Raw genomic sequence first — 25,615 nt, 5'->3', positions numbered from 1 at the left:
AACTCAATGAAACTATGAGCCATGATGTGTAGGGCCACCCAAGACAGAAAGGTCATAGTGGAGAGTTCTGACCAAAAATGGCCCACTGGAGAAGGGAATGGCAAACCACTTCAGTATTCTTGCCTTGAGAACCCCATGAACAGCAAGAAAAGGCAAAAAGATTTGACACTGAAAGAGGAACTCCCCAAGTTGGTAGGCGCCCAATATGCTACTGGAGAAGAGTGGAGAAATAACTCCAGAAAGAATGAAGAGATGGAGCCAAAGTGAAAACAACGAAAAGTTGTGGATATGACTGGTGATGGAAGTAAAGTGGGATGCCCTAAGAACAATATTGCATAGGAACCTGGAATGTTAGGTCCATGAATCAAGGTAAATTGGAAGTAGTCAAACAGGAGATGGCAACAGTGAACATCAACATTTTAGGAATCTGAACTAAAATGGACTGGAGTGGGTGGATTTAATTCAGATGACCATTATGTCTTCTACTATGGGCAAGAATCCCTTAGAAGAAATGGAGTAGCCCCCATAGTTGACAGAAGAGTCCAAAAGGCAGTACTTGGGTACAATATCAAAAATGACAGAATGATCTCTGTTCATTTCCAAGGCAAACCATTCAACATCACAGTAAATCAAGTCTGTGCCCCAACCACTAATGCCAAAGAAGCTGAAGTTGAATGGCTCTGTGAAGAACTACAAGACCTTCTAGAACTCACATCCCCAAAAGATGTCCTTTTCATCACAGGGGACTGGAATGCAAAAGTAGGAAGTTAAGAGATACCTGGAGTAACAGGCAAGTTTGGCTTTGGAGTACAAAAAGAAACAGGGCAAAGGCTAACAGAGTTTTGTCAAGAGAACACACTGGTTATAGCAAACACCCTCGTCCAACAACACAAGAGATGACTCTACACATGGGCATCAACAGATGGTCAATACAGAAATCAGATTGATTATATTCTTTGCAGCCAAAGATGGAGAAGCTCTATATAGTCAGCAACAACAAGACTGGGAGCTGACTGTGGCTCAGATCATGAACTCCTTATCGCAAAATTCAGACTTAAATTGAAGAAATAGGGAAAACCACTAGACCATTCATATGTGACTTAAATTGTAAATCCCTTACAATTATACAGTAGAAGTGACAAATAGATTCAAGGATTAGATCTCATAGACAGAATGCTTGAAGAACTATGGACAGAGGTTCATGACATTGTACAGGAGGCAGTAATCAAGACTTTCCCCAAGGGTGGGGGGGGGGATGCAAAAAGGTGAAATGGTTGTCTGAAGAGGACTTACAAATAGCTGAGAAAAGAAGAGAAGTGAAAGGTAAAAGAGAAAAGGAAAGGTATATCCATCTGAATGAAGAGTTCCAAAGAATATCAAGGAGAGATAAGAAAGCCTTCCTCAGTGATCAGTGCAAAGAAATAGAGGAAAACAATAGAATGGGAAACACTAGAGATCTCTTTAAGAAAATTAGAGATACCAAGGGAACATTTCTTGCGAAGACGGGCTCAATAAAGGACAGAAATGGCAAGGACCTAACAGAAGCAGAAAATATTAAGAAGAGGTGGCAAGAATACACAGAAGAACTGTACAAAAAAGATCTTCATGACCCATATAACCATGATGGTGTGATCACTCACCTAGAGCCAGACATCCTGGAATGCAAAGTCAAGTGGGCCTTAGGAAGCATCACTACCAACAAAGCTAGTGGAGGTGATGGAATTCCAGTTGAGCTCTTTCAAATCCTAAAAGATGATGCTGTGAAAGTGCTACACTCAATATGCCAGCAAATTTGGAAAACTCAGCAGTGGCCACAGGACTGGAAAAGGTCAGTTTTCATTCCAATCCCTAAGAAAGGCAATGCCAAAGAATGTTCAAACTACTGCACAATTTTTACTCATCTCCCACACTAGCAAAGCAATTCTCAAAATTCTCCAAGCCAGGCTTCAACTGTACATGAACCAAGAACTTCCAGATGTTGAAGCTGCATTTAGAAAAGGCAGAGTAACCAGAGATCAAATTGCCAACATCAATGGATCATTGAAAAAGCAAGAGAGTTCCAAAGAAACATCTCCTTCTGCTTTATTGACTTTGCCAAAGCCTTTGACTGTGTGGATCACAACAAACTGCAGAAAATTCTCCAAAAGATGGGAAAACCAGACCACCTTACCTGTCTCCTGAGAAATCTGTATTCAGGTCAAGAAGCAACAGTTAGGAATGGAAATGGAACAATAGACTGGTTCCAAATTAGGAAAGAAGTACATCAAAGCTGTACATTGTCAGTCTGCTTATTTAACTTATATGCAGAGCACATCATGAGAAATGCTGGGCTGGAAGAGGCACAAGCTGGAATCAAGATTCTTGAGAGAAATATCAATAACCTCAGATATGCAGATGACACTACCCTTATGGCAGAAAGTGAAGAAGAACTTAAGAGCCTCTTGATGAAAGTGAAAGAGGAGAGTGAAAAAGCTGCCTTAAAACTCAGCATTCAAAAAACAAAGATCATGGCATCTGGTCCCATCACTTCATGATAAATAGATGGGGAAGCAATGGAAACAGTGACAGACTTTATTTTCTTGGGTTCTAAAATCACTGCAGACAGTGACTGTGGCCATGAATTTAGAAGACACTTGCTCTTTGGAAGAAAAGCTAGACAGCATATTAAAAAGCAGAGATATTACTTTGCCAACAAAGGTCCATCTAGTCAAAGCTATGATTTTTTTCGGTGGTCATGTATGGATGTGAGAGTCGGACCATAGCGAAAGCTGAGTGCCAAAGAATTGATGCTGTTTATAATCTTGAGAATTTTTAATGTCACTGGGAACTTCTTATTATATGACATTTAACAAAAAACGCTGGATGAAGATTTTGAAATGAGAGTATAGTTTTTTGTTTGTTTTTTTTTTCAAGACAGAGAAGAGTGAACAGAAGAATTCTTACACCCTTAATCAGAAATCCGGAATGAGGTTTCCCCAAATGGAGTGGACGTCATGTATGTTTGTTAGTGTTGACTTAAAAAGGTGCACAACTTGAGAGCTGTGAGTTCAGTTTTATTTAAGGCAGAATGAGGACTGCAGCCTGGGAGGCAGCACTTCAGACAGCTCTGAGAGATTGCCCCAAAGCAGCAGTGGAGGAAGGTCAATATATAAGGTTTTGGTGAAGGGGGAGTTCAATACCATTAAGCACTCATTTTACAAAAGGTTTTTTTTTTTTTTTTTTGGCTAGTCATGAGGATCAGATGTCACCATGAAGAAATTCAGTGCTTCTCTAGATAGGAGGAGATGCAAGGACTAAGATCATAAAATCTGTTTCTAAAAACATCCGTCTAAAGACCTGTCCCACCAGATTCCCTGGAGCACAGAGTGCCTCACCCCCCCCCTGAACTCCCTGAGGGGCTTTTGAAGGTCAACAGCTATAGCAGCATGGGGTGCAATCTCTGTAGAGGCAGATGGCAAATGCCTTTGTTGTTCAGTCACTGGCAATGCTCTTGGCAAGTGTCAATTTGTAATTGACAGTAGTTTCCCATCACCTCTGACACATTACAAACAGGGTCTTACAAGGACACCAGTTATCTTCCAAGTCTGCAGCCAGTTTCCCTGGCTTAAAGTCAAGGTGTGGGCAGAGTTATGCCCCTTCAGGAGGCCTGGGTGGGGATCTGTTCCCATCTTGTCCAGCTTCCAGAGGCCGCTGTCCTCCCTGGCTCATCCCGCCCCCTCCATCTTCAGCGGTGCTGCCCCTTCTCTGGGCGCACCCACATTATCCAGACTAATCTTTTCATTCTAAAGTCAGCTGTTAAATGTAATATCATTTGCAGCCTGAATTCTCCTTTGACCTAACATACCCATAGGTTCTGGGGGTCAGGGTGTGGACATTTTTGGGGGCCATCAATCGGCCGACCCTAGGGTGAGTAGTGGAATTCAATATTAGTTTTACCTTATTTCAGTTTTTCCTGGTGTTGTTTAGACTTTTTTTTAATGAATATATATATATATATATATATATACATAATTTTTTAAATAAAGACATTTGTTTTATTTTTCTTACAATTTGGGGGGAAAAAATCTGTGTATGAACTGCATGTGAATGTCTGCATCACAGTTCAGGGTACGGATGTCCATTTGGGGATTTTATGAGAGTATCCAGGCACAAAGGTTCCGCCTCATCTCTGTGGTGACGTTTTGGAGAGGATGTTGATGTCATGTCACCATGGAGCAGGATGGGGGGGTCCAAGCCCCTTAGGGACACCTGCTGTTGTTAAGTGGAAGGAGTCTCACTAAGTCTCAGCCCTCCAGACAGCGTCTTTCTTGTTCAAACACTGAACTCGGTGACATGCACCCAGCAAACATCCAGCCTCTGCCTTGGGTGGGCCCAGACTGTGGCACCCATCAGGAGGGTTCCCTGATGGGGCCATGACGTAGGACTTGGGGATGAGCATGAACTCACTCCCCCACCTGTCTGGGCTCCAGACCGTCCGCCTCAGCCTTTTCAGCCTGGTCTTTGGCACTCTGGGTGATCACTGGGCTGGCCTTCAAGTGACACGCACCACTCCCGGCTCACATGCTGGTCTCCAATCTCTAGACTGTGGTCCCTGGATCTCCACAAGGCATTCAGAACATGACTCCCCTACTCCCTGAAGCCCCGAGTTGGCATCTTGATCCCTCTGGGCCAAGTCACCTGAGATGCCACAGTTATAGTAGGGGCTTTCTGACCTCTTTCTTCCTGAAAGCAGCACATGAACTTGCCCATAAGGGTGGAGCCCTTTTGTACCAGGGGGAACAGAACATTTTAATCACCAGAGACTGGGATCTGGGCAAACCCAGTAACACAACCCTTATCCCCCACTGGGTCCCCTATGTTTCCTAGTCTTCTCCCACCATTTATCTTTTGTCACAGCCCCAGAACTTATCATATTTTTGTTTAAAAAGTGTACAAGCTCTGGATCCTAACCACTTCTTCAGTCCTCATTTTTCTTATGAAGACTGCCTATGTGGACAAAAATATTAAATAAAATCTGTATGCTTTTCTCATGTTAAAAATGTCTTATGTTGGTTTAATTTACAGGCACCATCACAGAGCCTAAGAGGGTGGAAGGAAGCTTTTACTGCCTGCAAAACCTCGAAACCTAATTCCTGTCAATGGAAACTGTGATTGGCTTAGTTAGGATGGGTTATCCACTTGACAACTGAGTAAAATCGGCCTTGAACAGGAGCCTATAGCGTAAGGAATGCCCTGTCATCAGTGATGAGGTAGATGGAGAATTCTCAGGGAAGGGGCTGACTGGGAGAGTCATGCTGGAGGCATCTGCCAGGCCCCTGCTGGAGCCCTGAAGTCAGGTTGGTTTTAAACCCCAAAGCCTGCATTGGCCAGCCCTGCACATTCCCTCCGGCCAGGCTTCTTCACTGGGTGATGAAGTTACTGCAGATTGGATAATTCCTTGTTACTTTGTGCTCTTCATTATTTACCAGGTAGCCTATTATGGCTTTGTATTATCCTTGTAAGCAGGGGGAAAAAAGTGAATATTTTTAAAAGATATTGACTCTTTTAACACCAATGTTAAGAAATATGTTGCTATTAAACAGAATGAAAAGGGACAGGCAAACTGCACAAGAAAAAGCAAATACAATTATTGAAAAGAAAGAAGGGAGGAGAAAGAAGGAAGAAGGAAAGACGGCCGCATCCTAACAGGGCGGCAGGAACTACCGGTGCCGGGAACCCAGGATCGCCAAGGTCACCAGGGTCACCCGTCATCAGGGTCGCAGGCTTGGACTCCCTCCTCTGGGTCCACAGCCCTTGTAAAGACTGTGTGGTCGTCCTGCCCTGTTGCTTTTTTCCATTTACACCTTAAAAAACAAGCGATTCAGTAAGTGAGATGGAATCTACTGTGGGTCTGGGAAAGTCAGAGATTCTGCACTGCCCAAGGCCACCAAAGGTCAGTGTGGTGGGCTGTCCCCTGTGTGTGTGTGTGTGTGTGTGTGTGTGTTGGGGAGTTTGTGCGGTATGTGTGTATGTGGTGTGTGTGGTGCCAGTAGAATGTATACGTGGTACAAGTGTGGCACCTGCGCTGAGAGGGGGTGTAGGTGGGCACGGACCGACGCCACCCCTGCAGTCACTGCCGAGGCGGCAATGTCGGCAGGGCCCTGGCCCAAGTACCCTCTGCCACCCGAGCGCCTCCCACCCATGAGCCAGGCTTAGCAGCCTGTTGAGGAGCCCCCGGGTGGAGACTGCAGACCGAGCTGGTGCCAAAGTCAGTGCGGAAGCCAAGGAGCAGCCCCCTCATCTCCACACTCCTGGGAGGAGGGGCCGCCCCCAGGGAGGTGGCGAGGCCTCTTGGAGGCTGGAGGCAAGGAGAACCCGAGGGGAGGGGGGTCTGCCGGGGCTGGGCTCCGGCTGGAAGACGGCCCCAGGGAGCCCCCAGCCACCTGCCCGCCCTAGCCCTTTGCTCCAGGTGCCCGCTTGCCCTAGGCCGCCAGGGGAGATGAGACCTGCCCCTCTGCTGCCTCCCGGGGCAGATAACCCGGGGGAGAGAAGAGGCTGTGCCCAGAGCCTAAAAGCCCACAGCTCCCTGCAGAGCCTGTGCTGACAGCTGACGGTCCCCAACACTCACAGGTTTATGACTTTGGTTTCCACATTTCTTCAGCATGTAAAAAACTTTAGATACAGTGCAACCTCTTATCACGATTATAATTTTTCAAAGAAATATACAAACTATGATACATAACAGAAATAAGCTAGGAGGATTTACTGAAAAGCACAGGGAATTACACTCAGTGTCTTGTAATAACCTACAGCAGAATATAATCTGCAAAACACCAAATCAATATGCTGTACACATGAAACTAAAACAATTTTGTAAGTCAGCTGAAGTTCAATAAAAAATAAAATCAAAGGGAAATAAATATTATACTTGTTAATTAAGATGTTGGGAATGAGGTACAGCAGATACAAAAAGGCTTTAAAAATAAAGATGCTAGGGGCGGCAGGATGCTTGATGGTAAGGGTACTCCTTTTTTCTCTCAGGGTTTTATTGCATTATTTACAGTTTTATTTCTTTGGCGAAAACAGGGTTAATTAAAAGGCCCAGGCCCTTAGTCTGGTAGGAACTGCTAACAGCCAGCAGGAGACAGCAGAGCAGGCTCCTCCTGGGAGGGGAGGGAGGTTGTGGGGGGTTGTTCCTGGGAGGGGGACTGGGGACTGCGGGAGGATTTGGAATTTTCTGTGCTTTCATGGTTCCGGAGTGTGAGGGTTTATGGTTCCAGAGTATGAGGGGAACCGAGACTGAACCTTGCTCCCTGGGCAGCTGAGTTATTTGGACAGTTGCTAAAGATGGTGAGCTTTACACCAGCAGGGTTCTGCCTGGGGGGGCCAGCCCAAGACGGAGCAGGGCAGATTCATGATGGAAATCCACTTACAGAAAACATCAGGTGTTGGGGGTCTTGCTGGAGACAGCCAGGGGGTCAGATTCCCTGGGTGGTCTGCAGTAGTTCCACTGAGCTGACCAGGGGGTGTCTTGCTGAGACTGGGCGACCAATGCTGACCGTTAGACACTGAGGCTCGAGCCAGGAGGGGCCGAGTTTGGGCTGAGTTTGAGGGGAGCAGGGCTGTGTGCCTCACAGAGGGCTTCATGTGGAAGGGGTCCAGGAGACAGGACTCAGGTCACAGAAGCAAGTGCTTCACATGAGTTTACGCAGAGATTTGGTCTGGAAGCAGGGCTTTAATAGTGCAAGAGGAAGGTTAGATCAGGAATGCTGACCTGAAACACCCAGGCTCACAGAGGGCAAGGCCCTCTTGCCGAACTTCACAGCAAGTGCATGTTGTGTCTTTATGCTGAGGACGCGCCCTGCCGTCCTTCCTCATCCACGAAACCTTCCCATTATTGGCACCAAAATGACCTCCCAGAGTCACAGCATTTGTAAGTCAAAGAGCAGAACTATTTATACCCCCTAAGGAACTTTTTAATTTGAAAAATATAGAAAAGACAAGGCTGTATATTGTCATCATACTTATTTAACTTACATGCAGAGCACATCATGCAAAGTGCCAGGCTGGAATCAAGATTGCTGGGAAAAATAACAACCTCACATAAGCAGACGATTCCACTTTAACGGTAGAAAGGAAAGAGAAACTAAAGAGCCTATTGATGAGGGTGAAAGAAGAGAGTGAAAAGCTGGCTTAAAATTCAACATTTGAAAAAGATCATGGCATCCAATCCCATCAATTCATGGCAAATAGATGGGAAAAAATGCAAACAGTGACAGATTTTATTTTCTTGGGCTCCAAAATCACTGCAGACGGTGACTGCAGCCATGAAATTAAAAGATACTTGCTCCTTGGAAGAAACTCTATGACAAACCTAGACAGCATATTACAAAGCAGACAAAGGTCCATATAGTGAAAGCTTGTTTTTCCAATTGTCAGTGTGGGAGCTGAACCATAAAGAAAGCAGAATGCCAAAAGAATTGATGGTTTTGAATTGTAGTGCTAGAGAAGACTCTTGAGAGTCCTTTGGACTGCAAGGAGATCAAGCCAGTCAATCCTAAAGGAAATCAACGCTGAATATTCTGGAAGGACTGAGGCTGAAGCTGAAGCTCCAATACTTTGGCCACCTGATGCAATGAGATGACTTACTGGAAAAGACCCTGATGCTGTGAGAGATTGAAGGCAAAAGAAGAAGGGGGCAGCAAAGGATGAGATGGTTGGATGGTATCACCAACTCAATGGACATGAATCTGAGCAAACTCTGGGAGATAGTGAAGGACTGAGAATCCTGGTGTGCTGCAGTCCATAGGGTCACAGAGAGTTGGACATTACTGAGCAACTGAGCAACGAAAGTACAAAAATAGAAAACAAATTTCCCAAAAATATACATGTGATTGTTAGTAACATTTATGCTGTACATTACATTTAATGGTAGAAATGTGAGCTTTTATACTTTCACTATCATTACACATAAATTTGGATATAGGCACTGAAGTTATCGTAGGATTTTAACATGAAAAATAAGATAAATAGAACAAATCAATTGTTTGTTGTAAATTTCATATCTGTTGCAATGTGATAACTGTTTATACTTTATAGAGTAGCAAATTTCTTAAAAATTGAAAACAGCAAATACTTTTTGATCACCTTGCATATATACTTGTCTTTGTGTTAGTCTCTCAGTGGTGTCCAACTCTTTGCGATCACATGGACTGTAGCCCACCAGGCTCTTCTGTTCATGGGATTCTCCAGGCAAGAATACTGGAGTGGGTTCTCATGCCCTCCTCCAGGGGATCTTCCCCACCCACAGATGGAACCCAGGTCTCCTGAATTGCAGGCAGATTCTTTATCATCTGAGCCACCAGGGAAGTCCAATATAGACTAGATACATAATACACATAATGCATAATTTGCTATCTAAATATGCCAAAATTCATATATACATATATATGTAGTTATATATATATATATATATATATATCCAACCAAGCCCCTCATGAATATGCATATATATACATATACATACATACATATATATACATACATATATGTAGTTATATATATATAGTTATACATATGTATATACATATATATATATAACTATAGAAGTCAAAGTGGAATTTTGTTACTGATTCTCAAGCTTAATTCCCACAAGTAGCCAGTACTGAAGTTTGGTGCAAATCCTTTGAGGCTCTGTTTCTTTTTTTTAAGTAGAGCTAAAATTGTAATCCAGGTCAATGTGCTCCAAATTCTGTTTTTTTTTTTTTTCCCCCATTAACTAGGACAATGTATATAAAGTACTAGTGAATGCCTGGTGTTCAGTAGCCCTCAGTAAGCTGTAGTTGTGTTTCACATCTGTCGACACAGCTGAATGGAATTAGTGAGCAGTTTGTGAATTCTTGGTGCAAGTTTTGTTCTCAGCACCACAGAGGATGCACTTGAGAGGATGTGAAGGGTACAGAATGTCATTTTAATAATACCTCCAGGTAAGGAGAACTTCCCAGGTAGCTCAGTCATAAAGAATCAGACTGCAGTGCAGGAAATGCAGGATCGATCCCTGGGTTGGGAAGATCCCCTGGAGAAGGAAATGGCACCCCACTCCAGTATTCTTGCCTGGGAAATCCCATGAATTTCCCAGAGGAGCCTGGTAGGCTAGAGGCCATGGGGTTGCAAACAGCTGGACATGACTGAGTGACTAATGAACAAGCAACAGTTCCTCTTCAAGGGACAGACGTAATGATACATCTTTGAGCTCTATGGGAACTAAAGCTCTCACTAGGAGGAGGCTGAAAAATGGGGTTGACCCTCCAGAAGGCAGACAACTAAAGTGTGGATTCTGTTGACTTTTCCCCAGTTCTATGCTGATTCTCCCCTTCTCAAGCCCCTCATGAATATGCATATACCTTAGCTTAAAGCTTAAGGCCTCCCCAGTTGTGCTGTTCAGGAAACACTGCTTTTGGAAAGATCCCTGGCATTCTCTTTATTTGCTGCCAGTAAAAGCTGTTGTTCAGTCACGAAGTCATGTCCCTTTGCAACCCCATGGTCTGTGGCCCACCAGGCTTCCCTACCCATAGCAAGAATACTGGAGTAGGTTGCCATGTCCTTCTCCAAGGAATCTTTCCCACCCAGGGATCGAACCCGGTTCTCCTGCATTGCAGGCAGATTGAGTCAGTGATACCATCGAACCATCTCATCCTCTGTTGCTCCCTTCTCCTCCTGTCCTCAATCTTTCCCAATATCAGGGTCTTTTCCAATGAGTTGGCTCTTCGCATCAGGTGCCCAAAGCATTGGAGCTTCAGCATCAGTCCTTCCAATGAATATTCAGGGTTGTTTCTTTTATGATTGATCTCCTTGTTGTCCAAGGGACTCTCAAGAGTCTTCTCCAGCACCTCAGTTTGAAAACATCAATTCTTTAGCACTCAGCTTTCTTTATGGTCTAACTCTCACATTCATACATGACAACTGGAAAAGCCATTTGTTATTGTTGTTCAGTCCCTCAGTCATGTCCGACTCTTTGCAATCCCATAGACTGCAGCACACCAGCCTTTCCTGTCCTTCACCATCTCCTGGCGCTTGCTCAAATTCATGTCCATTGAGTCCGTGATGCCATTCAACCATCTCATCCTCTGTTGCCCCCTTCTCCTTCCTTCAATCTTTCCCAGCGTCAGGGTCTTTTCCAGTGAGTTGGCTCTTCACATCAGGTGGCCAAAGTATTGGACTTTCAGCTTCAGCATCAGTCCTTCCAATGAATACTCAGGGTTGATTTCCTTTAGGATTGACTGGTTTGATCTCCTTGCTGTCCAAGGGACTCTCAAGAGTCTTCTCCAACACCACAGTTCAAAAGCATCAATTCTTCGATGCTCAGCCTTCTTTATGGTCCAACTCTCACATCCATACATGACTACTGGAAAAGCCATAGCTTTGACTGGATCTTTGTCAGCAAAGTCATGCCTCTGCTTTTTAATTTGCTGTCTAGGTTTGTTATAGCTTTTCTTCCAAGGAACAAGCATCTTTTAATTTCATGGCTGTAGTCACCATCCACAGCAATTTTGGAACCCAAGAAAATACAATCTGTCACTGTTTCCACTTTTTCCCCATCTATTTGCCATGAGTTAATGGGACTGGATGCCATGATCTTCATTTTCTGAATGCTGAGTTTTAAACCAACTTTTTCACTCTCCTCTTTCACCTTCATCAAGAGGCTCTTTAGTTTCCTCTTCACTTTCTGCCATTAAACTGGTATAATCTGCATACGTGAGGCTGTTGATACTTCTCCTGCCGATCTTGATTTCAGCCTGTGAGTCATCCAGTCCCACATTTCACATGATGTCCTCGGCATAAAAGTTAAATAAGCAGGGTGACAATGTACAGCTTTGTCGTACTCCTTTTCCAATTTTGAACCAGTCCGTTGTTTCATGTCTGGTTGTAATTGTTGCAGACCCTTCCTTTTCCCGATCTTTGGCTTGGTGCTGTCTGCTGGCTGACACCCACCAAGAGGTGAACCCAGTTTTCCAGTAACAGAACCACCAGCATGTGGTGGCTCAAACGCCATTGGACACCCCTGGCTTCATGGCCCCCATAACTGGAATAATGGGACTTCACATTGGGCTGCCTCATCACCCAGATGGGCCTCTGTACCATCCCCTCCTGGGGTGAGGACCTGCTGTGAGTTCACTGGGGCTCTGGTTGCTAAGAGGTTCTTTTCGTGCCCAGACAGTGCTCTCCTTTAACACTAAGTTTGCAGGAGTAAAAGCCAACTAAGGTGAGCCTTCAAACAGGGATGGCACACTCAATCTTTATTAACAGAGTTCCCCCTCCAATCCAGTGAATTTTCAGGACTCCATTAGCCAATACAGGCAATTCAGGCTAAAATTAGTAGCTTTCTTCAAGGAGGGCTCAGTAAATGAAAGGTTAGCCATGTCTTTCTAGATCCAAAAGTGGATTCCTAGGTGTAGGCACTGTGTTTTTGTGACATTGCATTGTGAAAAGCGCATTTGTATGGCACTTTCACCATAGCAAGACTTAATTTTATAAAACTCATATGTGAATGAATGAATGAGTAGGGTCAGACTTCTAGAACTCCCTGGAAGTGTTCAGAGTGCCAGGCTGCCTGCTGCTCAGCCACCTGGCCCTCCTGCTGACCTTAGCCTCAAGAGCAGGCCTTCCCTGCAGAGCTCTCCTAGAAGTTAATGCGAGACACTGTATAACTGATCTGGAATTGAGCTGTTTTATTTAGTTAGCCTGGCCTTCTTATCCCAGATTGGCCTGCATCTGCAGGAGGTTACAGATTAATTTATAAAGAAAAATCTCAAAAATGAGAAATGCAGATACACCAGAACAAGGAGGCCAGTGGTCGGGCATAGGCCCCATGCTCTACTGGCAAGAGTAAAGGCATCCGTGTTTATTTGTTGGAAGTGTTCTGAGTTGGTTTTCCATATTTTGTTTGTGGTAACTTTGAAGGGGCTGTGTTTGGATCCTGGCTTTGTTTTGTAGCCTCTACTTTTTTTTTTTTTTTTTTTTTTTTTACTTTTATCACTATTTGTGTGTGCAGTGTGTTTATTCTGACAGTACCCTGTGAGCCCTGGAGTACAAATTTATTGTGTGTAGGTCACACATCCTAGAATCACCACCATGTTTATGTTCAATGTTTCCATCCTGAAATCTTTCCAGTCCAGAAGACGAAGGTTAATTGACCTGGTTTGAAAAGATGTGCCAGTCAGTTCAGTTCAGTTCAGTTGCTCAGTCATGTCCGATTCTTTGAGACCCCATGAACAGCATGCCAGGCTGCCCTGTCCATCACCACTTACTGGAGCTTATGCAAACTCATGTCCATTGAGTCAGTGATGCCATCCAACCATCTCATCCTTTGTTGTCCCCTTCTCCTCCTGCCTTCAATCTTTCCCAGCATCAGGGTCTTTTCAAAGGAGTCAGTTCTTCACATCAGGTGGCCAAAGTATTGGACTTTCAGCTTCAGCATCAGTCCTTCCAATGAATATTCAGGACTGATTTCCAGTGAGATCCAGAACCGGTTGGATCTCCTTGCTGTCCAAGGGCCTCTCAAGAGTCTTCTCCAACACCACAGTTCAAAAGCATCAATTCTTCGGTGCTCAGCTTTCTTTATAGTCCAACTCTCATATCCACACATGACTACTGGAAAAACCAAAGCTTTGACTAGACGGACCTTTGTTGGCAAAGTAATGTCTCTGCTTTTTAATAAGCTGTCTAGGTTGGTCATAACTTTTCATCCAAGGAGTAAGCATCTTTTAATTTCATGGCTGCAGTCACCATCTGCAGTGATTTTGGAGCTCAAAAAAATAAAGTCTGTCACTGTTTCCACTGTTGCCCCATCTATTTGTCATGAAGTGATGGGACCGGATGCCATGATCTTCATTTTCTGAATGTTGAGTTTTAAGCCAATATTTTCACTCTCCTCTTTCACTTTCATCAAGAGGCTCTTTAGTTCTTTCTTTCTGCTATAAGGGTGGTGTCATTTGCATATCTGAGGTTACTGATATTTCTCCCTGCAATCTTGATTCCAGTTTGTTCTTCATCCAGCCCAGCTTTTCTCATGATGTACTCTGCATATAAGATAAATAAGCAGCATGACAATGTACAGCCTTGACGTACTACTTTCCCAATTTGGAACTGACTGTTGCTTCCTGAGATTTTTCAGGAGGCAGGTCCGGTGGTCTGGTATTCCCATCTTTTGAAGAATTTTCCACAGTTTGTTGTGATCCACACAGTCAAAGGCTTCAGCATAGTCAATAAAGCAGAAGGCGATGTTTTTCTGGAACTCGCTTGTATTTTCAATGATCCAACAGATGTTGGCAATTTGATCTCTGGTTTCTCTGCCTTTTCTAAATCCAGCTTCAACATCTGGAAGTTTTCGATTCATGCACTGTTGAAGCCTGGCTTGGAGAATTTTGAGAATTGCTTTGCTAGCGTGGGAGATGAGTAAAATTGTACAGTACTTTGAACATTCTTTGGCATTGCCTTTCTTAGGGATTGGAATGAAAACTGACCTTTTCCAGTCCTGTGGCCACTGCTGAGTTTTCCAAATTTGCTGACATATTGAGTGCAGCACTTTCACAGCATCATCTTTTAGGATTTGAAATAGCTCAACTGAAATTCTATCACCTCCACTAGCTTTGTTCGTAGTGATGCTTCCCAAGGCCCACTTGACTTTGCATTCCAGGATGTCTGGCTCTAGGTGAGTGATTACACCATCATGGTGTGAAGTCTGGGTCATGAAGATCTTTTTTGTGTAGTTCTGTGTATTCTTGCCACCTCTTCTTATATCTTCTGCTTCTGTTAGGTTCATACCATTTCTGTCCTTTATTGTGCCCATATTTGCATGAAATGTTCCCTTGGCATCTCTAATTTTGAAGAGATCTCTAGTCTTTCCCATTCTATGTTTTCCACTATTTCTTTGCACTGGTCACTGAGGAAAGCTTTCTTATCTCTCCCGGCTATTCTTTGGAACTCTGCCTTCAAATGGGTATATCTTTCCTTTCCTCCTTTGCTTTCACTTCTCTTCTTTTCTCAGCTATTTGTAAGGTCTCCTCAGACAACCATTTTGCCTTTTTGCATTTCTTTTTCTTGGGGATGGTCTTGATCCTTTGAAAAATGTATATATCTATATAGTTTTAACATTCTTATATAGCCCCATGAAGAAAGAGTTCTTTAATTTATAGTGGGTACAGTATTTTTCAGTAGGTATTCTCTGGTTCTACATCAGTTTTGGGTATTTGTGCCATGTGGATCCAGAGATATTTGGGGCCCTGGTGTGTGTGCCTGTGTATTTATCTCATGATCCTCCTGACTCAGTGAGAAGGGAGAATGGGGTCTCCTGGGCTTCTTGCCACAGGCTTGGGTTCCAGGTAGCTGGCTGATAGGTAAATTCTCCCCTTCCATGCTGTGGCTCAGATGGTAAAGAATCTGCCTGCAACGCAAGACACCCATGTTCGATCCCTGGGTCAGAAATATCCCCTGGAAAAGGGAATGGCAACCTGCTCCAGTATTCCTACCTGGAGAATTCCAAGGACAGAAGATCCTGGAGAGTTACAGTCCATAGGATTGCAAAGTGTTGAACACCACTGAGTGACTAACACTCTCACTTCACATGCCCTAACCACTAACCCTGCAAGGACTCCCATGCCCCTCACCACTGGGTCTGCTCTTGGGGCTTCTGCAGGCCTCTCCCAAAGACAAACTCAGAGCCTCTCTTCATTTTAAAACTTTTCCTGGCCATTACATCTGGAAAATCCCAAAAGGTACAGATGATGTTTTTTTTTTTTCCTCAGAGTAGTAAAATTAAAAAACTTAAGAAAATTTTATAGAAGCCAATGATTCTGGATTTCTCAACTAATACACACTTGTTGTGAAAATACAAGCAATACTGAAGCATATCACTTAAGTAAAAAGTTTCTCTGCAGGTGTTAATTTGCTGGGCAGAGGGTTCATGAGTTTAAATTGTAATAGATACTAACACAGGGTACATTCTTGCAAATGTTCACCATCTTGATAGGGGAGAAAGGGCCTCATGTTCATGAGCGAAAAAGGGTTCTTATGTTCATTTGCATTTCCCTGAGTACAGTGCAGCCCAAAACTTTGTTTTTGGGCTCCAAAATCACTGCAGAAGGTGACTGCAGCCATGAAATTAAAAGACGATTACTCCTTGGAAGAAAAGCTATGACCAACCTAGACAGCTTATTAAAAAGCAGAGACATTACTTTGCCAACAAAGGTTGGTCTAGTCAAAGCTTTGGTTTTTCCAGTAGTCATGTATGGATGTGAGAGTTGGACTATAAAGAAAGCTGAGTGCAGAAGAATTGATGCTTTTGAACTGTGGTGTTGGAGAAGACTCTTGAGAGTCCCTTGGACAGCAAGGAGAGCCAGCCAGTCCATTCTACAGGAAATCAGTCCTGAATATTCATTGGAAGGACTGATGCTGAAGCTGAAAGTCCAATACTTTGGCCAACTGATGCAAAGAACTGACTCATTAGAAAAGACCCTGATGCTGAGAAAGACTGAAGGTGGGAGAAGGGAACGACAAAGGATGAGATGGTTGGATGGCATCACCGACTCAATGGACATGAGTCTGGGTAAACTCCTGGAGTTGGTGATGGACAGGGAGGCCTGGGGTTGCAAAGAGTCGGACACGACTGAGCAAGTGAACTGAACTGATTACACTGGAGTTGAATATCTTTTATATTTCATTGTATGGTTCCTTTATGAGGCAGAAAGTAAAAGTTATCCTGTATTGTACTTGGGGTTTGGGTAAGAAGCCAGAGAGCCGGGTGGGCCAGGCCTCCTCTGCCACAGGTTGGGGTTCGCTCGCCATGACTGTGACTGTAAAACGCAATACTGAGAAAAAGTAACAAATCTCGGTTGTCATAATTGACTGTCATAAAGTCCCCTCGACTGCCCGTGAACTACACCACGTGTGGGTCATCTTACTTGCTGGTCAACCTCAGGCTCCCGGAAAGCGAGCGTCCGGCGCGCAACACGGCGGCTTCCAAGGTGGTGTAGCCAGCGAGCTGCCCGCTTTCCCCGCGGGCCTTAGGCTCCGAACGCAGACACATTCCCGTCCCTCTCCCCGCACCCGCCTGGGCCGAGCCCACCGTCAGTGGCCCATCCCGGGGCTCGGCCGCACCCTCCCCTCGGTGGCAGGTCCGCATGCCCAGTGCCTCCACCCTCTGTGGTGCCGGCCAACATTCGCGCTGTTACCCACCGGAGCCCCAGGCTGGACGCCTGCGCACCCCCGGGACCACCAGGCACCGAGGCGGGCCGACCCAGCGGGAACCCAAGCAGCCACCGCCTCCAGCCCCACCCACCGCGCCGGGAGCCGCGGACACTGGGGTGTGCGCATGCGCACCATGCCCGCTCCGCGTCCGGTAGCTGTCGCCATGGTGACCGGAGCCCCGGCCGCCCCGCCCCCCGCGCCGCCGCCCGGCGGGCCTGGCCGCGACCCAGAGTGGGGTGAAGGGTAAGGGGTGAAAGGGTCAGATCGGGATGGGGGTGCGCTTGGGGTGAGGAAGTATCACGGGGTGAGGGGTAAGCAGATTGGCCGGGTTGCGGGGACCTTGGGTCAAGGGGTGAGCGGAGAGGGTCCGAGATGAGTGGGGGCTAGGTGACCGGACCTTGGGTGAGGGGCGAGGGGTGAGAGGGTCGGTTTGGGTGGGCGGTCTGCAGAAGGAACCTCGTGGGATTATGTTAGGGGGTGGGGACCTCTCAGAGGAAGAGGAGCCTCTGTGGGGTGGGGAGGGGTCTGTCGGGGGCAGGGCCTGGCCGGGGGTGGGGCGGTGGTGACCTGAGAGGGGCGGTGAGCAGGGGAAGTGAAGGCCCGGGGGGGTGTGGCCCGGGTCTGGAGGTGGGCCCGGGCCCGGACGGACGCCGGGTCTGGTTGGGTGAGGGAACCGAGCCCTGTCCGGGAGGGGGCGGGGTGGGCTGGGGAGGGCCCGGTCCGGGGGTGGGCCCGCCCCACAGCCCGGCCCCGCCCGGCCCCACTGGCAGCGTCCGGTCCTCCAGGAGCCGCAGCCCGGGCGTCCGTGCTGCGGGCCGGCCGAGGAGGGGCACGCACGGACACCGGCGCCCGACCGCCCGCCTGCAGCATGTGGAAGCTGGGCCGAAGCCGGGTGCTCCTGGACGAGCCCCCCGAGGAGGAGGACAGCCTGCGGGGGGGGGCGCCGCCTTCCACCGCCCCCGCCGCCGCTCAGGTGAGGGGGCGCGGGGGGGGGGCGGGGCGCGGGGGTCGGGGGTCGGGTAGGGTGATGCGGGTAGGGATGAGCGGAGCTGAGGCCTGGCCGCGCAGTGGGGGAGGCGCACAGGTGGGGCGCGCAGGTGAGGCCCGCGCCGCGCGGCCCTTTAATTTCCCGAGGCTGGTCCGGGCTCGGCCGCTGTGCCCCGTGGTGACCGCACCCCCCCCCCCCGCCACGTTACGAGTGACTGAACCCAGCGCCCCGCCGCCCCTCGCGCGGGTTTGGGATGGCGGGCGCAGTTCCCGGAGGTGGGAACCTCGGGCCGTGGCCTTCCAGCGGCTCGGGGGGACCTGCCTGCCGAGTGGACGCGGCCCTGGCCCCGGCCCGGGCCCATCAGTCCAGCGCCGAGTCCGGGGCCGCGCGCCGGGCTGGGCTGGACTCACCGGCGAGGCCTGGACTAGAGCGGGGCACCGGCCCGCCGGCGAGGTCAGGAGCTTCTGGGGACTGCAGCGCGCGCGCCGAGTGCGCTAAATACCTCTTCAGATAACAAACAGACCTTCACCTCTGTTTAAACCCTCGGTTGGAGGAAGAAGGCAGATGGCCTTTATTTAGACAGACACTGCCGTTACAAGTTCGGAGATATGCCTGGAATGTTTAGAATTTTTTAATTAAAAAGGACCCCAGGTGGATCCTGTGCGCGTTACGTACGCTCCCCTTCACCCCACCCCCAACGCAGTGTTCCTTTTCCTATGCAGTGAAATTAGGTCAGAAATTAAGCTTTTTTAACAATGACGGTGGTCATACAACTTCTTGTTTGTTAAATGTTTGGAAACCGTCTCCTGTTGCTGTTGGCGTAGGACGGAAGTTAATGGTGATCTGTGCCTCTCTTCTCGGCACTTGGAAATAGTTCACGAGGTTGTTTCTTTCCCAGTTGGTCCTAAATAACTTCTCTTGGAACTGAAGTTGCTTCATTTGGATATTTTTTTAGTAGGAGTTAAATACCCTTGGATAAGCATTTAAATGTGATCCCTGTCTGAAGGGTCTTTCAGAAACCACTTCTTGGTAGTTTTAGTGTTCACCCTACTATTTACTTTTTAAATCTCAAAATTTTATGGTTATTCTAAACAACAGCTTTCTTAAATATAATGTTGAGAATTTAAGTGCAGTTTAAATGTGGTTACAGACTTATTTAATTCTGTAAACAACTATTATTGGTCAAAGATAAGCAGTATTGTTTCTGAATGAACTTAAAATTTTATAATCTAATTTATAATCTATTCTGTGTTCCGCTTCTGTTTCTCCTAATGAATCCCAAAACACGTTTTTTTTTCCCCTTTTAAGTTAAATTCAGTTCAGTTCAGTTGCTCAGTCATGTTCCACTCTTTGTGACCTCATGAACTGCAGCACGCCAGGCCTCCCTGTCCATCACCAACTCCCGGAGTTCACTCAAACTCATGGCCATTGAGTTGCTGACTTCATCCAACCACCTCATCCTCTGTCGTCCCCTTCTCCTCCTGCCCTCAATCTTTCCCAGCATCAGGATCTTTTCAAATGAGTCAGCTCTCCGAATCAGGTGGCCAACTGTTGGAGTTTCAGCTTCAACATCAGTTCCTCCAATGAACACCCAGGACTAATCTTTAGGATGGACTGGTTGGATCTCCTTGCAGTCCAAGGGACTCTCAAGAGTCTTCTCCAATACCACAGTTCAAAAGCATCAATTCTTCGGAGCTCAGCCTTCTTCACAGTCCAACTCTCACATCCATACATGACCACAGGAAAAACCATAGCCTTGACTAGACGAACCTTTGTTGGCAAAGTAACGTCTCTGCTTTTGAATCTGCTATCTAGGTTGGTCATAACTTTCCTTCCAAGGAGCAATCGTCTTTTAATTTCATGGCTGAAATCACCATCCGCAGTGATTTTGGAGCCCAGAAAAATAAAGTCAGCCACTGTTTCCACTGTTTCCCCATCCATTTGCCATGAAGTGATGGGACCGGGTTGAGCCAACTTTTTCACTGTCCTCTTTCACTATCATCAAGAGGCTCTTTAGTTCTTCTTCACTTTCTGCCATAAGGGTGGTGTCATCTGCATATCTGAGGTTATTGATATTTCTCCCAGCAGGCTGGATTCCAGCTTGTGCTTCCTCCAGCCCAGCATTTCTCATGATGTATTCTGCATATAAGTTAAATAAGCTGGGTGACAATATACGGCCCTGACGTACTCCTTTTCCTATTTGGAACCAGTCTGGTGTTCCATGTCCAGTTCTAACTGTTGCTTCCTGACCTGCATACAAGTTTCTCAAGAGGCAGGTCAGGTGGTCTGGTATTCCCATCTCTTTCGGAATTTTCCACAGTTTATTGTGATCCACACAGTCAAAGGCTTTGGCATAGTCAATAAAGCAGAAATAGATGTTTTTCTGGAATTCTCTTGCTTTTTCAATGATCCAGCGGTTGTTGATGATTTGATCTCTGGTTCCTCTGCCTTTTTCTAAAACCAGCTTGAACACCTGGAAGTTCACAGTTCACATATCGCTGAAGCCTGGCTTGGAGAATTTTGAGCATTACTTAACTAGCACGTGAGATGAGTGCAATTGTGCATTAGTTTGAACATTCTTTGGCATGACCTTTCTTTGGGATTGGAATGAAAACTGACCTTTTCCAGTCCTGTGGCCACTGCTGAGTTTTCCAAATTTGTTGGCATATTGAGTGCAGCACTTTCACAGCATCATCTTTTAGAATTTGAAATAGCTCAGCTGGAATTCCATTGCCTCCACTAGCTTTGTTAGTAGTGATGCTTCCTAAGGCCCACTTGACTTCACATTCCAGGATGTCCAGCTCTAGGTGAGTGTGAGTGATCACACCATCGTGATTATCTGGGTTGTGAAGATCTTTTTTGTATAGTTCTTCTGTGTATTCTTGGCCACCGCTTCTTAATATCTTCTGCTTCTATTAGGTCCATACCATTTCTGTCCTTTAACAGAGAAAAGTTGGAAGAATAGGAGATTAAGCACCCACATATATACTACCTAGACATAACCATTGTTATTTAGTCGCTCAATCCTTTCCAACTCTTTGCCACCCCATGGACTCCAGGCTCCTCTGTCCATGGGATTTTCCAGAAATTTTATTAGAGTGGGATACCGTTTCTTTCTCCAGGGCATCTTCCTGACCCAGGGATCGAACCTGTGTCTCTTCAAATTTATAGAATTACAGTCTATACCATTTTTTTTTCCTCTGTGTGTACTTGTATGTGTGTTTTAATAGACCTTTTTTTTTTTTTTTTTAGGTACACAACAAAACTCAGTGGAAAACAGAGTTCCCATATACCCCCTGTCTCCACACATGTACAGCCTCCCCCATACTAGCAAAATCCCATTTGTTACAGCCAAGGAACCTCCACTGACACACTGTTATTGCCCAGAATCCACAGTTTACATTAAGGTTCCCTCTTGGTGTTGTCTGTTCTGTGGATTAGACAAGTGTATAGTGACATGAATTCACCATTATAGTGCCATGTAGTATTGTTTCACTGCCCTAAAAATCCCCTCTGCTCTGCCTATTCATCCCTCCCCTGCCCCCCACAACCACTGATCTTTTTGCTGTCTCCATAGTTTTGCTTCTCCAGAATGTCAGAGTTGAATCATAAGATATGCAGCTTGTACAGATTGACTTCTCTTACTGGCTGAGCAGTGTGCATTTAAGGATCCTCTGTGTCTTTTCACGGCTTGATAGCTCATTTCTTTTTAATGTTGAATAATATCCCATTGTCTGCATGTACCAGTTTACCAGTTCACTGCAGAGTGGCATCTTGGTTGCTTCCAGGTTTTAGAAATTTTAAATAAAGCTTCTATAAAACATCATGTGCAGGGTTTTGTGTGGATGTTAGTTTTTAACTCGTTTGGCTAGATACCAGGGACTGTGTGATTCCTGGATCATAGAGTAAGAGTATATTCTGTTTGTTAGAACCAGACTGTCTGCACAGTGGCTGCACCAGTTTGCATGCCCACTAGCAATGAGTGAGACTTCCTGTTGCTTCCTGCACTTGCCAGCATGTGATGTCAGTGTTCTGCATTTTGGTCATTCTGATAGATGAGTACTGGCATCTCACTGTTGCTTGATTTGCATTTCCCTGATAACATTTGATGCAGAACATCTCTTCATCTTGCTCATTTGCCATCCATATAGGCTACCCACTCCAGTGTTCTTGGGCTTCTCTTGTGGCTCAGCTGGTAAAGAATCCACCTGGAATGCAGGAGACCTAGGTTTGAATCCTAGGTTGGGAAGATCCCTTGGAGAAGGGAAAGGCTACCCACTCCAGTATTCTGGCCTGGAGAATTCCATGAATTGTATAGTCCATGGGGTCACAAAGAGTCGGACATAACTGAGCAACTTTCACTCACTCCTGTCTCCTTCAGTGAGATGACTGTTCAGATTTTCTTGCACCATTTTTTAATTGAGTTGCTTTTTTCCCCTTATTGTTGAGTTTTAAGAATTCTTAGTGTATTTTGGATAGCAGTCATTTATGAGACGGAGAAGGCAATGGCAACCCACTCCAGTACTCTCGCTTGGAAAATCCCATGGACGGAGGAACCTGGTGGGCTGCAGTCCATGGGGTTGCTACGAGTCAGACACGACTGAGCAACTTCACTTTCACTTTTCACTTTCATGCATTGGAGAAGGAAATGGCAACCCACTCCAGTGTTCTTGCCTGGAGAATCCCAGGGACGGGGAAGCCTGGTGGGCTGCCGTCTATGGGGCCGCATAGAGTCAGACACGACTGAAGTGACTTAGCAGCAGCAGCAGCATTTATGATATGTGTCTTTTCCAAATATTTCCTCCCAGTCTATGGCATATCTTTTCATTATCTTAACATTATATTTCACAGAGCAGAAGTTTTTAATTTTAATGAAATCTAGGTTATCAGTTACCTCTTTCATAGATCACGTCTTTGGTGGTGTTTCCCCAAAGGCGTCTGTATTTTATCCTGGGTTACCTTCTAGGAGTGAGATTTGACTGCAGTTTCTATCTTACTTTATCAAGTGTATCTATAGTTTGGTGTGTTGAAAAAACTTTGCTATAGAAAAACAAAGACTTTTTGTGGCAAATTAGTCATACTCTAAATTTAGTTCATTTCATCAGGTAGATTGATATTTATCCCAAAGCCAGCTTCTCTTAGAATTAAATTTTAAAATTTATGACAAGTCTAAAATAAAACTTCTGCCTACAAAATTTTATTTTAAAGTTGAAAGGAGTAGGAGTTAATACAGAAGGATTTAATGGATCTGTTAAATTGTGTCTCATTAGAAAGACATTCTCATTCCTCATTCTCATTCTACTTCATTTTCAGTCCATACCTTCCCCCCACCCCTCCCTGTCCCCTCAAAAAAGTCAGTTCATATTAAAACATGTAGGCTGGGAGTGCCCTTTATCTTATTCCAGAAAGGCATTTAATTTGTGTTCAAATCTGGTCAGTCGACTTACTTGAAAATCAGGTCACACAGCTATAATCTGTGTCGTTTTTTAAAAAAAGAAAAAATAGCTTAATGTTAGGTTCTAGTAAGTTTGAAATGTGAGGCATTCAGTCATTCCTTGGATTTAAGGAACACTTGCTGCTGCTGCTAAGTCGCTTCAGTCCTGTCCGACTCTGTGCGACCCCATAGATGGAAGCCCACCAGGCTCCCCTGTCCCTGGGATTCTCCAGGCAAGAACACTGGAGTGGGTTGCCATTTCCTTCTCCAACGCATGAAAGTGAAAGGGAAGTCGCTCAGTCGTGTCCGACTCCTAGCGACCCCATGGACTACAGCCTACCAGGCTCCTCCAGCCATGGGATTTTCCAAGCGAGAGTACTGGAGTGGGGTGCCATTGCCTTCTCCGAAGGAACACTTAACTGTTACTAAGCAAATTTATCTGAGTCTCTCTGTAGGCAATTAGCCTTTTTTGTCATGAATATGCATCTATTTTGTATTAAAGTATAACAGTGAGGTTTTTAAGGTGAAACATTTATTGTAATCATTTAAAAAAGATTGAGAAGTTTTAATGAATCTAATGTTTGTTTAAACAACATCTGCTATGCATATAGTAAAACATTTCTGGATGTTCCATATTGGGTCTTCTTCCTCTTTCCAGTAGGAAGTACCATTACTTTTTTTAATATAGCTATCCATGAAGCATTTATGTACATACATAAATGTATGTTTAAAATCACATATTTGCTTTTCCACCACAAACTATTTTGTGTACTTGGAATGGTTCCCTCAATAAATAATATATGTATCATGGGGCACTTCCTGTCTCAAGCCTACAGCTGGGGGAAAAACCATCCTTAAGGCTGGGTATTATTAAATGCCAGAATTTATCTGGTTGGACCTCTCCTGATGGATGTGGAGGCAGCTATCTTTAGGCGCTGCTCCTGGGAGCTGTGTGAGTGGTAAGAGGAAAAGTTGGTCTGAGATGATCCACATGAGGGAGGGTTCAGCTGGTTTTCACTTGCTTCAAGCTGCACTGCACAGGGTCCTGAGTGTTCGTTGCTCAGTCATGCCCAACTCTTTGCAACCCACCAGGCTCCTCTGTCCGTGGGTTTTTCCAGGCAAGAATACTGGAGTGGGTTGCCATTGCCTTCTCCAGCTGCAATTGAACATCTTCAGAAACAAAACTCAGGACATTTTGGGCATATTTTCATTTAAATATGAAAAAGCTTTATTTAAAAATTTAAAAGACTTTATTTACAAGTTTAAAAGGCTTAGACATACTCTGTAGGCATTCCAAAAAAAGTCAGAGAACGTTTCAGGTGTTTTTTACTCTGCTTTGAGGATAGGAAAAACCAAGAGTCTTAGTTGAGATAACACAGAATCTTTCTTGTGTGGTGCTGGGAGGGGTCTGTTGAAGTCTGTTATGGTGAGTTAGTGTGTTGCCTGTGAGGTCAACATTAATAACTTTGCAGTATATGTTAAATAAAGTTTTATACACTTCCCAGCTGGCTCAGTGGGAAAGAATCTGCCTGCCATTGCAGGAGACCACAGGTTCAGTCTCTTGAGTTGAGAAGATTCCCCTTGCAGGAGGAAATGGCAACACACTCCAGTACTCTTACCTGGGAAATCCTGTGGACAGAGGAGCCTGGTGGGCTACAGTCCGTGGGGTCTCAAAAGTGTCAGACACGAATTAGCGACTAAAGAGCAACAACAAGGTTTCATACCAAAACACGCACAAAACAAGGATATATATTGAACGACTGAAGAAAATGTGACCAGAGGCTCACAGGAACTTGACCCTGTATTTCCTGTAAGAGCAGCAATTCAGTATTTGCTGATTCATAGCTGTCTTGAATATTGAAAATCGACTGTATTTTACATTTGAGTAACTTAAGGAAGCTAAAGAACTTGTGTAGAGTTATGTAGCTACTAACAGGAATTTGAATCCAGGTTTCATATTTTATATTTAA

At 45.4% G+C, this 25,615-nt stretch overlaps 1 protein-coding gene across 1 annotated transcript in view; it reads left to right on the top strand.

Annotated features, from left to right (window-relative positions):
• The first annotated feature begins 17,991 nt into the window (after window positions 1–17,991).
• TDRP (testis development related protein) overlaps window positions 17,992–25,615 on the top strand; it is a 48,824-nt gene continuing 41,200 nt past the window's right edge. The window contains exon 1 of the mRNA XM_055569901.1: window positions 17,992–18,196. Coding sequence (XP_055425876.1) covers window positions 18,092–18,196 — 105 coding nt within the window. The 5' untranslated portion in view covers window positions 17,992–18,091. The remainder of the gene's footprint in view (window positions 18,197–25,615) is intronic.

This window comes from Bubalus kerabau, chromosome 2 (genome assembly GCF_029407905.1).
Source record: "Bubalus kerabau isolate K-KA32 ecotype Philippines breed swamp buffalo chromosome 2, PCC_UOA_SB_1v2, whole genome shotgun sequence".
Lineage (NCBI taxonomy): Eukaryota > Metazoa > Chordata > Mammalia > Artiodactyla > Bovidae > Bubalus > Bubalus kerabau.
Note: the sequence above shows the minus strand (reverse complement) of the source record. Positions and strands in the feature narration are given on the sequence as shown.